At 39.4% G+C, this 13806-nt stretch overlaps 1 protein-coding gene across 2 annotated transcripts in view; it reads right to left on the bottom strand.

Moving 5' to 3' along the window:
• LOC143163383 (cytosolic phospholipase A2 beta-like) overlaps nt 1–13806 on the bottom strand; it is a 57538-nt gene that overhangs the window by 21422 nt on the left and 22310 nt on the right. Inside the window, exons 1-7 of one of the 2 annotated variants that reach the window (XM_076344648.1) lie at nt 12653–12748; nt 6388–6460; nt 5168–5344; nt 4398–4534; nt 3560–3691; nt 2297–2355; nt 477–519 (exon numbers count right to left, since the gene is read on the bottom strand). In XM_076344648.1, the coding sequence (XP_076200763.1) occupies nt 477–519; nt 2297–2355; nt 3560–3691; nt 4398–4534; nt 5168–5344; nt 6388–6460; nt 12653–12673 (642 nt within the window). In that variant the 5' untranslated portion in view covers nt 12674–12748. Of the gene's footprint in view, nt 1–476; nt 520–2296; nt 2356–3559; nt 3692–4397; nt 4535–5167; nt 5345–6387; nt 6461–12652; nt 12749–13806 lie in introns of those variants that run through there. The other variant, XM_076344649.1, reaches the window with a different exon arrangement.

Raw genomic sequence — 13806 nt, 5'->3', positions numbered from 1 at the left:
ATGACTAAAATAACTCTTTATTAAAAACCTTATTTCCCAAAAAGCTGCTACATTAGATAACCTTCCAGTCATAAGCACACTGAATAGTTACTATTGTCTTCTACACTCTCATGCCTTTTATAACCTTTGTTTTTCCTGCCAAGTGCCATACTGTATTACATGAAACACAAGCAGTTTTCACTTTGAACACCAACAAATATGGGGTTCTGCAACATTAACAAACCACAGCTGGGCAAAATATTGACATCTGTAATACCTGAGGACTTCAAGAAACACAGCTTGTATTTTTGCATGGAGAGGGCAACAGTTAAGCCATAATGTATGGGAATCGTCCCACGTCTTTCACTTTGTAATGCACACCATGCTCTTATCTATCATGGTAGCTTCTGTTCTCTCTGTAACGAAGCTTGCGGGGAAGAGGAAAGAATCAAAATGAGGAAAAGTCACTCCAAGCTAAATTCATATGTGAACCTTACCACTAGGACATCATTGGTAATGAGGTGCTCTGGAGGGCCAGGACTGAAAAGACAGAATCAAAAAACAAACAAACAAAAGCTGTGCAAGTATCTGGTATTTTTAAAAAATAGTAGTTTTGTGACCTTTCCTGCTTAAAATTGAATATAGTTATGTTAGTATAACAATTTGTTTTCTAAAAGGCATAACACATGATCACCTGCTAAGCACATGAACCAAAATGTAGTAGCCAAACAAGAAGAAAGGCAGGAGAGCCCATAAAAATACTAATGCTTAAAACTATATGCTAAGATACAGCAGAACAAAGACATACCGGTCTATGTGGAATCATGTCCTGCTATTAACAAATGACCGTATGACTTGGGGAAAGCAAAGATTACTATTAATGTATTCTGCAAATACTTATTAGGAAAGACATTTCTGACTGTTCCAGATTATAATTTACAACTGATCACAAATGAACGGCAAATAAGAATTAGCTCCCACTGTGCTATATGTATGACTGGAAAACACAGAGGTAAATAATAGAAAGCCTTTGTCCCAGACATTTTACCGTGTAAGACCCAGGTCTGCCACTGAACGGATGTAGTTATTTATTACTGAGAGTAACCTATAGAGTCTACTAACAGCATCTCTCATTAAGGCCAATACTCCAACATCACTATGTTACACACATTCATAAGTGCTTTCACATATCTGAAAGGACCATTAAAGTTATGTAGTATGTAATCTTTGACTTTCTACAAAGTCTAGCGTATTTTACCAAGCACCACTTCCAGCCTTAAAACTTCTATTATTTCAGCTGTAGAATGTATTTAAATGTAAATAGCTAGGTTTGACTTCCAAGGATGGAGAATCCCCTACGTGCCTTATAACTTGAATGGTGAAGGATGTTCCTCTTATTTCTAGTTTGAATCTACTCAGTCCAGTTTCCAAGCACTGCACCTCATTCTGTCCTTTTTATATATCTGGCTGTGATCGCTTCCACATTTGCAGGAGATGCTTATACCGTCTCTTAAGGTATCTCTCATAGACAAATTAAATAGATTTTCTTGAGTTTCACTGTGGAAGGAATTAACCAAGAACACCAGTGATTTTCTTCTGCAGCTTTTCCATGTTTAAGAATAAGAAGCCTTATTTACAGTTCCTTCTTCTAATCATGCAGTTAGTCAGTTTTGACTGGACTATATTCCTTTTTTTGGTAATGCTAAGCTCAAATATGCCAGAATGTGTAGTTTAGGGTTTTTTTTAACCAAACTTGTGATAGCATTTAAAAGAGAGATAAAGTTTATCTTATGGGATTTGTTCCCCTCCAGACAATGTTGATTACCACTTTGAGGGAGATGGTCTTAATTTTATTATTTGTTGATTGTATGTTTTTTTCAGTTTAACTAAGCTATCGCCTAATGGGTGACTTTTCTAATACTGTCTGCATAAGTCTATGTATATATTGTGATAATAATACAAGACAAGTTTTCTGGTCTTTTAGAAACACCACAATATTCTAGGCATTGTTCAATTAATATTAATGACTTGAAGAACACCTCTGTTAAGTTTTACATGCATCTTGTGTACAAGTTATCACATCGTGCCAATGTTACTACATTTCCACAATCAGGATATACATGTTGAACAGAAGGTAAGATTTGTGTGAAATACACTGAAAGGCAGAAGTAGCTGGGGAAGTTAAGGTAAAAAAAAAAGTTTGAAACAGTAATTTTGGCTCACTGCTGGGAGGAAGAGCTGGAAGACGTTCCTCTTTCTCCAAGATATTATTGCTCTCTGGCAGATATATACCTTTCAGCTTTGGAATTTTACTCACATTCTTTCCATCCAGAATTCCACTTCCAAACTTTCCCATTTCTTAGTGCACCTCTCTCTCTAAAAAGAAAAGGGTAAAATAAATATGGATTATTGGAGGCTGCAAGAATTTAGCAGTATAGACACATCTAAAGAGCACTTCCATGGCTGACATCTCTTCCGCTAATGTTACCAAAAAAGCTGTGTATTACCTCTTTCCAAAGCTGAGATTGCAATGGAAACCACAGCCTTAGGAAGATTAATATTCTCCCATTGTGGGACTTGTAGAATTATACATATTTCCAAAGTTACAATCAGAGAGGGAAAGCTTGACTGAAACAGAAATACAATGGCTTTCTGCAAAGATGGTGTGCATGGAGGGGAAAGGCATTGAAACCCAGCAACAAATGTGACTAACGCCAGTGTCATTTCCATGTACAAACCGTTTAAATCACATTCACACTCAATCCAGCAGAGATGAAGTAGGCAAGAGTACTCTGGACTGAGATGGTTATTGAATCATTATATTTCTCAGTGACTCACCCACTGGCTGAGAAGTGCGTGGCACTAGCCTGCAGAGTCACTAGGAAGATCTACGTTAACAGCTTTCAGCATTTAGGGAAGTAGTTGTTCTTTTGGGCATGGACTGTCTCCTTACTGCAATAAGCATGTAGCAGTACCTCAGCCACAGCTCAGACAAGCCCAGAAGCTGTCACAGACCTACCCCAGCTTTGTTCTCTGGACAACTCTCTTTCATGGGCTTCTTAACAGAATACCAAAGATGTTAACAGAACATGCATCCTTTTACTATGGGCTAGAGAAACCTGAATCAGATAGAAGGAAACCCAGCATGAACACCAATAGGAGAAGCCTGAAAGAATCATTTAATTCAAGTGGTGAGTAGATTGTCTTCATTTTTTTAGTAAAAGTTGCCATTTAAGAGGACATTTCCTCTCAGCACGGCAAAAGTAGAATAAAGCCAAGGAAGTTATTTATTTGGATTATAAAAGATAAAAATTACTATTTACAGATGCTAGCTATTAACATATTTTGCCCCCATAGAGATGGTGAGCATGAGAGAGAAGCGGCTTCATTTTCTGAATCTGTGAAAAGAGATTAATGAAGTCACAAAAATCCAGCACAATGATATCTGTTTTGATGAAATATTGATAATGATACCAATATATATGGATTTCTCTTTATGCAGACTCAAACCTCACTTAACATGGAAACCTATGTGGACAATGAGGTCTTGCTGATCTCTCCGTGTGTTTTCAGTCCTTACCTCTGATTCCAAAGCAAACGTCTCACGGAGCGTCTCTCCGGGTCTGATTCTACCAACATTAAAAAGAACTGTGAACTGCATGTCATCTTTGGTGAGTGGATCTTCATCACACACTGCCAATTCTAAAATGTTCTGGTAGTAGAAGAAAATAAATAAGAACTCTTATTGAGCTATTATTACACAGAAACAAAAAAATGGTTATAGACTTTTGCAGCTGATTGACTAGCACAGTGGTAAGAATAAAGAAACCTGTGCTTTTCTTCAGGAGTTTGCTAATGTGGAACACTGTCATTAAACCCAACCTTGGGAAACTTATCATGGAATAGAAGACAACTACTTATAACAGAGAGCTCCCACTGTCCTGAGACAGAAAAGATGTCAGCGCTCTGCACCATACTGATAACCCACCCAAAGAACACTCTTACTCAGTTTCTTCATCCCCAAAGTTCTCTTAACTACACAGCTTAGGGTAGGATTAAATTTGCTGTCTGCTCCACAGCACCTCCTCCACCCTTCCCTTACAACCAGTGGAGGGAAAGCTCTTTCTAAATTAACCATCCAAAATAGCCCAGATGAAGCATGCTACAGCAGTACTTATTTCTCTCAGGTGACAACAAAGGGAGTCTGGACTAGTTCAGATGTAGGCATTTATATCACTGATGTCTATAACTAGCTGAGGGGAACACTACTCCATATGTCTGCTGTTTTGGGCTAACCTGGCAGTTGCAAATTCTGTTACACAACCATTTTCTTAAGTTATTTAGCACAGTTGATCAACAGGGTGTCAACTGAGGATTCCCAGCTATTCAAAATGGTGAAATTTCTTGTTTTTTACTACCTCAACTTCTCTCTGGATCCTAAAGTAGAAAGTCTCATTCCAGACAGGGTTGTCAGAATTCTTGATGGTTTTGGTCTGAAGCTTTCCATTTGCAGCAGATGGCAGCCACAAGCGCACATAGCAGTCTGATGCAGTCACTGCAGCAGAAAAGAATTTAAAACCCAATGCCAATATTATAGATGAAAAGTAGGGCAAGACCATGATTCTGGGGGCTAATAAATACTACTTTTTTTTTTTTAAATAAGTAAAGAGACCGTTGGTTAGAAGCAACCAAGGAAAACCGTCTTGTTATACTAATACCTGGGTTGCAAATGTTACACATGCAAACACAAAGTACGCTAAGAGCCACGTTTCCCATGTGAAGAGAAAGGTATAAAAGACCCCACTGACCATTCATCAGGCATATTCCCTACAATTCCAGTCACCTATGTTTAAAAAAGTTTAACTGAAACTAGAGCTAGTTCCAAAAAGGGCTGTTAGGATGATTACAGGAAAGCAGAACACATATTACAGAGAAGATCAGAGGAGACTGGCTTGCTCAGTCTAGCAACACAAACATGCAGAGGGGACATGACGGCTGCCTAGAAGGGTGAGGTACTAGAGAAGATCTGTTGCAGCTAAAGGCCGGTGTGGGACCCAGAACACTAGGGCATGAGCAAGTCGGAAATCTTCATCTCACTTCCAGCCTACATCTACTCCTTATGGTTAGTGCAGTCAGTGCCTCGAGCAGACGTCCTTTGGGAAGAGCCAGGGTGGGAAAGCACATTTACTTTGTGAAGCTTGACAACGGTGTGAAAGGAAATCTCCAAGGTGATGTCTTTCAGAGCTGGAGTCTGGACTTGACTGAAGATTTCTACTGCAGCCCGAGATGCCTAAATACTTCAGACTGGTATCAAGCAGTGAATAACATTGCCCCGCAAGGTTTTGGCAGGAAAGTGGAACTGTCCCTTCAACAGAGTAGATAGAAGAGATCATTGAAACTCAGAAATACAGGCCTCGTCACACTACCACCTTTCTAGTGTCCACCTCTGGGTGCTGCTATGTGATTTGCCACGGGAGTACAGGAAGCCCTTCGGCAGGCAGTTACTCGACCAGCATGGGATTCGCTCCCTCTGGTCTCCCTTGCATCCAGGCTTGGCCAAGGTTGTGCTCAGCCCTGCATGGCGAGACACGAACAGTAACTCAAGTAACTCACTACAAAGTGACGCTTTTTTGGCTGAACATGTCATTTTTCACTAGAGGAATACACAGGCCAGAGGTTTCAAGAGGGTGAGAAAAGGCAGCTCAAGGTCTCTGTCCTGACTGAGGAACCCATGGGAAACCTCTGCAAAAATGGCAGCTGAATGGCTGGTCCATAGTACACCTTGAGAAGGAGCCATAGGAGGCTGTGAGGGTGAGATAATGAGTTAAAGAAAGATGAATACAAAAGTACACAGAAAAGTCTGTTTTGCCTGCGTGTTCAGCATGTGCTTAGGGCTGGATCTGCAGAGGTCCTCCTTAACCAGAAACTATCAATATAATTTAACAGGACTGGTCATCTGAGGATAGCAAATAACCCGAATGATACTGTATTTTTGAAATTCTCTAATTTACCTTTGATTATCATGTATTGATACATTTCAATAAAAGGTTCCTAAATACGTGGCCTGTGTGGCAAAGTCTATGATATGATTTATACCCATTATGACCATCAAAAACAAACAACTCCAAGCAGATTTACAGATTTGCAATGCCCTTACAAGGTCTACCTTCCCTTATTGGCCCAAAAAATTCATCTGGGAGTCTTGGTTTTTACCAGTTCCCTGAAATGCCACTAGACATGTCCTCCAACCTAATGACACCTCAGGTATTTGATCTAATTATAGCCCTGGCATTAGTACTTCTATTGCTCTGCTTTATGTACGTTGCTTGTATACCTTCAGAACTTAGGAACATTGCTCATTGTGTAAACTCTGGAGGTGACTAAAAACACAGTCAAACCACAACTCACACAGGTCTCTTGACTTGATGTTCTTGGCTTGTATGATTCTTACAGAAAGCATGTGGATGGGGCAAAACTTCATCTGCAGAGAAAACAAATGCAATTAGTTTTATCAGCTCAGAAAACAAAAAGCATACGTATTTTGAACAGCACAGGGGACAGCCTGTCCTTGCTGTTTCTCTGTTTGAAGTGAAAGGACCACCCTCCAGTGGAAGTAAACCACACTAAGATGATAGCACGATTGCATGCTGGGCTATTTGCTAAGTAGCTTGAGTAAGTGAAGACAGAGAAAGAAAACACGGACTCAGACAATGGTATGGAAAGCTTCTGTAGTCACCCTAGAGGTGCCTGTTTTCATACAACCTGATGTATGCATGGCCATGATGACGGCTGTACTGCCAATCTGCCGAGGGTCCTGTGCCACAGGTGGGTTAATACCGGGCCTTTGGAAGGCAATACTAGGAACTTGCAGCTGCTTGCCTGGGTCCTGGCACAGCACTGACACTGGGCCAGGACATGGCGGTTACCACAGTGCTTTAAAAGGTTCTGACTTTGTATCCCAACTAGGACTAAATTTTCATGGTGCTCGTAAGTAGGCCAAGCTCACCAAGAGGCATCTAGAGGAATGCACTACTGACTTTGAGTGAATGGACCACAGACTCAGCAGAGACCCTTCAGATGAAGGAAAAAGTGCCCTGCTTTGGAGGCATAATATCACAGAATCCCACATCATTAGGTATCTTGAAAATACCTAATGGGAATGGAACCTCTTCCCTTCCAGACATGAGATTTATTTCTATCATAGGCAAGCTATCATTATAACGCCTATTTCAATTTACTTGTTCCTAACTCTGACAAAGAATTAAGCTTCCCAACCTAAGCTGGTCAGAAAGTATTTGTCATTTTTAAATGACATTCCGATAAGCCTGAATAAAGGCACATATACAGACACGTGACAATTTTAATACTGAAAGCAGGAAAATATTTCCTTCTTTTTTCAAATTGGAGCATTTAAATTTCTTTTTCATTTTCTTTTGAGTGTTTTATCTATTTTTTTGCATATTAGCATGGCTTGTCAGCAATAATAAGCAATAATAACATACAGTTCTGCTACCACTAATAAATTAAAACAGGGCCACACCACGTTGGAAGTGTTCCATTAGTTTGAATGGCAGCTTAAACTACACGCTGACTGAAACATCATATCTATTTGTCTAAATGAGAGTATCCCATTACACTGTAACAAACTAATTTGACAATTTTATTTTGAAAGATAGCACCATGATTAATTTTCCTGACACTGAAATGATTAACTTTGGAGACACAAGGAGCTGGGGAAGGAGTCACTGACTACAGTTAATCTGAAATTCTTTTAAAATGGGGTGGGGACTACTGGCCATGTTTACTAGAGATGAGAATAGCCTTCATTCAGTTTCATTCAGTTTTGTTTAGAGGTAAATTACGTTACATCAAATGGATACCATTTGAACTGTGAATTAGCACGTTCAAATAAAGGCTTAATATTAAATTTTATGATGTCACTTTTAAAGTTACATCCTTTTTAAATTCAGATTAATATTCAAGAGTCGCCCTGAGCAGAGAAACCCTGTTGTTAAACCTACAAAATCACAGATTACTCTGTCTCTTGGCCTCTTAATTGTTGATTGAATCACTTTTTGTATAAAAATACAAGACACATTTGTTCTTCTGCGACAAGAATCATTTCTATTTTGTCTTCCTTCAATTTGAAACTGACATATTTAAAACATTCAGAGTTTAACGCATTATGGACATTACAAGTTCCAGTTGGGACACTTCCATGTTATTCCAGTTGCCCACTGCAAGAATTTGACTTTAATTTTCCTGTGCAAATGGTTATTTAACATAGAAGTACCAACTGGAATACTCAGTCAGCATTCCTAGTGGGTTTCATTAACATGAAATATTGGATTATGTAGCCAATTACAGGGCTGACTTTTTAATTAATATGTTAATTCTGTGTTATTTTGTAATCAGCTTCCCCCTTGCTCAACAGAAGCCCAAGCCATTCTCAGAGTCTGCCTTCACTGGAGAAACAGATGTTGGTATACAACTTGCTTTGAACCTTTTGTGATGAAAATTTCGTAATTGCTTACAAAAATGGTGCGTCTCCAGTTCATCATCAGGGTACTCTCAATTGTGATAGGTGTCATGATTTCATCCTCTCCCACTAGAGCCAGAGAGCCTCACTCCTCCTCCCTTCCCCTTTCAACATCAATCACTTCCCTTAAACATGTCAACATCTGCCCGCCAATGGAAACATCATCAAAGATGACTGTTCACTACTTCTGATTTGGTGCAGCTTAGTCCTTGTGTTGTTGCAGGGTAAAAGATAAACAGATTCAGATGGGTAAATGTGGCCATAATAAACCCTATGGGCTGTGCAAATCCCCAGAGGAAGCCAGAAGCCATCCTGCTCCCAAGACCGCAGTTACTCCAGCCTGTGATAACCTTCCAGAGTTGGGCTAATTCTTTTTTTCATCAGAAAAAAGTGGAGCTAATTTTCAGCCTATTGGGGTCTGATTTGGGTGGTCTAAAATAACATCCTTGCCCAGAAGTGCTGGCACTCCAGAACACCCTTCTAGAAAAAATAATTGTGGTTAGAGATACCATTTGCTATTTTCATAACATGAAGAGCAACGTGTAATTTCATTATTAATGCAAATTGATAAGCACAAACACCATATCCAGACAGCTCCTGACAGTCTTGCAACTGTATTGGTCTTGTTCTTTTTAGTTCACTTCCTTGGGAGAACAATAGTTTCCTGCATAGGCACCCAGAGAGTAACAAAACCCCCCTGTAAATATCCAGAGTCAAAGGTAGCTTTCCCAGAAGCACATTATTCTATTTTTGCTGGAAAATTAGCAGTGCCACATTGAAGCCAATGACAGAGTGCAGGATTCAGCTACCTGTGTATGTTTGCATCCTAGACAATAACACTCCAGACCAATAAATAGTAGCATGTCCAGAGTCCCTAAGAGTAGGCTAAAAAATGAAAAAAAAAAAAAAAACCCAACAAAACCAAACTTCTTTTCACATGATAGCATTTAGCACTAAACTACATTTCTGTACTCTCAAAGCAAGTTTGGGGGGAGCCATTTCAGGTCTAAAATACAGAAAAGTCAATAAACAGGAGATGAAACTAGCACGGCAGAATTGCCACAGCTGTGTCAAACCTTAACAAACTGAAAATTCACATCTGTTGCCAACATCTCATTGATTGTAATAACATACATTTGCTGGCCTACTGTCTGGCTTCCAGAGAAGAGTCATATGCCAGTCAGCTTCAGGACGACACATAATTCTCCTGTTTACAAGCGGTTAGTCACTTCAAGGTTTCATCCCAAAAAGACAACTCTGAGAGCATGAAATCTACTCAAAGCTCATTAATAATGAGGAGCCTACCGAGACGGTCTTTGGATGGCAGTGAAAGAAGGAAAACCTACGAACAGCTCATATCTTTGATTTCACTCCTTATTGCCCCTCCATGCTGCTCCTAGAACAAGATCTCATGGCTACCTTCACTAGAAAGTTATTCTTCTAGGGGGTAGTTTCTGCAGAGCCTGGCAATCTGGGAACCTCATCCCATCACCACCTCTTTTTTCTTTTCTTTTCTTTTTTTTTTTTTAAAAAGTCCTTGTTTTGTATATGTTGGAAGGCTGATAGGAATCTCAGCGTTTCGCTCCCCCCACACCAAAGCTAAGCAGTTCTCTGAGTGGAGGTATCACCATGGAATAACACCAAGTTAAATGAATTTTTACATGAGGAGTTCACTCTCTGTCTTTTGACATTCTGTAAATAGCTGTAGGATTTATCACTCAGCTTTATCAGTATCTTTCAGACATGAATAATTACATCCTTTCACGGATAACTTTTTCTTTCTCCAGTGGTGTACTAGAAGCAGTACAATATTTTATGTACAAGATCTCACACCAAATGTAGTAATTTGGCATATTCTTACCATTTATTTTATCTTAGATACTGAGGATTTGGTTCAACTACAACTTGGCAATTTATCAAATTAAGGTTAAAGCTATAAACTTATAAACTATAAAAAAGCTTCATGACCAGCCTGGTTCCAAAGCACTCTCTTCCATATAGATTCTTTAACATCTAATATGGGCTGAGTTTATTAGCCCCTCCATCAGTAGAGAATACTGCTAGAAATTTGCCCTTCCAACCAGCTGCCTATTTTCATTAAAATTAGACGAATGCAAAGTTCTGGTGGGAAAAGCGACTGACTGAAGAAATATGCAAAAACAGGAGAGTGGATAGAAGGAGAGAGCATGACCATGAAAGTCTCATTTTCCTTGGGAATCACAATTATCCAAAATCTTATCATTGGGAGTTGAACAGTGAGTGAGTAAATCTAATTTGGCTTACGAACATTTACTGTAATTTCATGTTATCACTGATGGACTGTTTCAAAAGTCACTGGGGATTTGGGATGCATCCCCTGTTCATACTCTATCAATCACCTCTTTACATGTATGAGTGGGTCCCTCGGGGCTTTGTATTGACAGAATTTCTGAGTATTTTACCACATTAAAATTATCCCGTAGTTCAAAAAATAAAACTGCTAAAGAGTGATTATTCTTGTCTGAGCAGAAGAAAAGACCCTGTTACGAGTATCAAAAGCATTCCCAGCAAGTTGTAAATTAATATTGTCCCCCATTTCTATGCCAATTTGGTAGCTTTTTTAAACAGCAAAAAATTAACAGGGAGAATTCTAGTAGGTCTTCCTAGGTGGTTCGAAGTATCCACACTTTTCTAAACAACTTGGTTTTTTTAATATAAAAGAAAAAAAAAAAAACCACAAAACCACCGTTCCGATTTCTGTATCTATTTACCAATTTACACATACTGAAAAATGCATTTGTCTGACAGAATGGTAGAGCTACCTGCAGTATTGAATGAATCTCCTTCCTTAGGAACAGAAGCTTTCTGACCTGAAGCTATGCTTGTACTCTAACCTTTTGGCTGTGTTGTCTATTAACCAGGAGTAAGTCTATACTCGTGGAACAGCAGTTGCCGCATTAGGATGAAATGCAAGAACTTTTGCTGTAATTGAGACTTTTTAGATAAAATTATACCTAAGCTATCTACTCATCTATCAGATCCAGAATTATCTTATTAGACACAATATTGATATTTAAAATTGATAGATAATATTTATATCTAAGATAGCTCTGGATCTAACAGGTAGATAGATTAGATACAAATTTTATCCAGAAAGTACATTACATTTACAATTTATATTCTTTGTCCTGAGCATCCAATGTTTGAATATTTTTAATCTATCATTTGAGCTATCTGTTCAACCTACTGATATTTTCCTGAATCTTTAACTTCACTTGCAAATATTACCATGGCACAAGTATAGTAAGTATTCTTTATTCTTAATAATTAATGATTCTCTATAAGCCATAGCATGTAACATTGTTTCTCACTATATTTAAAACCCATGAATGCCCATATTTTTTTTATTTGCTGCAAAATTTGACAGAGGGTTTGATATATAAAGAATGGTTAGTTTGTAAATAATTCACATCTTGCATTTCAGACACTGCGTCCATTACTTTTTAAAGATATACGTGAGAAAGTGACTCTCAGTTAATAATTCTGTTGATTTATACTAAAACCTATCAGTTAAAATGTCTGAATGGAACTTACTATTAGAAAACTCAAGTCCAGACATGAAATACTTCCAGTAGAATCGCAGACGCTGTAAACATTACATTAAAGATAGCTAAATCGGCCAAATAGCTCATTAGAAGTCTCCCTTGCAGCTAAAGTAATATAAATCATGCTCTGTTGCTAGAAAAAGCTGTTGTTTTTCAGCTGGGGCAAGCAACGAACATGTGCTATCCTGAGAAAAGTATGCAGTAGGACTAAAGCACTTTCATTTTACAGTGAGGTAAACTCCTCAAGGCCAGCCCTCTCTTCCTTCCCGGTGTTCACTCCAGCATGTACACCTCACGATAAAAGAAAAGGGCCACATTTTCACCGTGTGTTCGCTGAAGCTCGCTTACATATTAGTTACTGTGAGGTAAAAGGGGAAAATGGTAAATTTGCAAAGTTCAAGATGACCCTGCCACATCGCACCAGCGGCAGTTTGTCTCTGCATCTCAGCAGATGGAAAGAAGAGGGAGTTTGCTCGCGAGAACTGGAGCAGGGAGGTCCCAACAGCAAGGTGCCGGGCCACAGCAAAGCACGGAGCTGCAATTCTCTTACCTTGGCTGGTGGGCTCCCCATGACACTCAAGATGACGACAGCAACAGAAAACCCAATTTGGGTAACAGATCTGCCAGCTGACAAACACGCTCACAGCTTGTTGTTGCTGCTGAAATAACATGAAGGACACATATAATTTATACAGGTGCTGAGCTCCACCCTCTGCCTCCTCTGTGTGAAGAGTCAGCCTACATCTGAGAAGAAAGATCTGCAATGTCAGAGGTGAGAGGAAAGCTGCAGTTACCACATTTTTGCCTGTCACTTTATTGCCTCTCACAATTTGTTATTGCCCCAATATTGTCCTGGCAGGTTTTTGTGTGGATTCTACCATGTTCGGAAAATCTTCCCTCACTCCCCATCTCTTCCATCTATCTAGTCAGTAGCTGAATTTTCAGTAGCTTTTAAGTTCTTCCTCAAAATACTCCAGAAAAAAAATCAAAGGGAGGGGATAGCCCAATCTCATCTATGAAAATTTCTGGTGGGAGACCAACCCACTTCTGAATGCTGTTTTCAACTCTTCCTACAAAAGGGACTTGTTTTAATATATTATTGGGAATCTTTCTGCCAATCAAGTCTCCTTACTTTGAAGTACCTACTAGATGATAACCTGGCCAATGCAGAGATGCTAGTGAAATTGAGATAAATATTGGTAGGGAAAGGGAAATCTGCATACCTTCTGGGCTTTTACCCTCTACACACTTCTTATAAGAAGAACATGACAACTTGACATCTCCCAGCTTCCCATCCTATTCCCCCATCAGCTTGCTGGTGACAGTGGTGGGTCCTAAGGCATCCTCTGGAGATGGCACAAGCATGGCTTCCTCCACCTCTCCCATGCCTACTGTGGACTGCTGACAGACAACCCATGTGGTGCCTGTCAGGACATTGCTTCAGGCAATCTGTTCTGGCTGTACCTTAATCCACACTAGCAATTTCATGTTGGATGTCGTGCAGACCCAGACTTGGAAAAGGGCTGGAGGCCACCATAAGTTTGCAGTAAGGTATGTCCTCACTGGGGGACAGTAATATCAGATAGGACCAAGCCTCACCAACCAACCAGTGGACACCTTACACTGATGGAAAGGGAGAGTGTCAAGAGTTAATTTTCATCAAATAGTAGTTATGAATTTGGCTTTTGGCAAGAGAAGAAAAAA

Source organism: Aptenodytes patagonicus, chromosome 7, assembly GCF_965638725.1.
Source record: "Aptenodytes patagonicus chromosome 7, bAptPat1.pri.cur, whole genome shotgun sequence".
Classification (NCBI taxonomy): Eukaryota; Metazoa; Chordata; class Aves; order Sphenisciformes; family Spheniscidae; genus Aptenodytes; species Aptenodytes patagonicus.
Note: the sequence above shows the minus strand (reverse complement) of the source record. Positions and strands in the feature narration are given on the sequence as shown.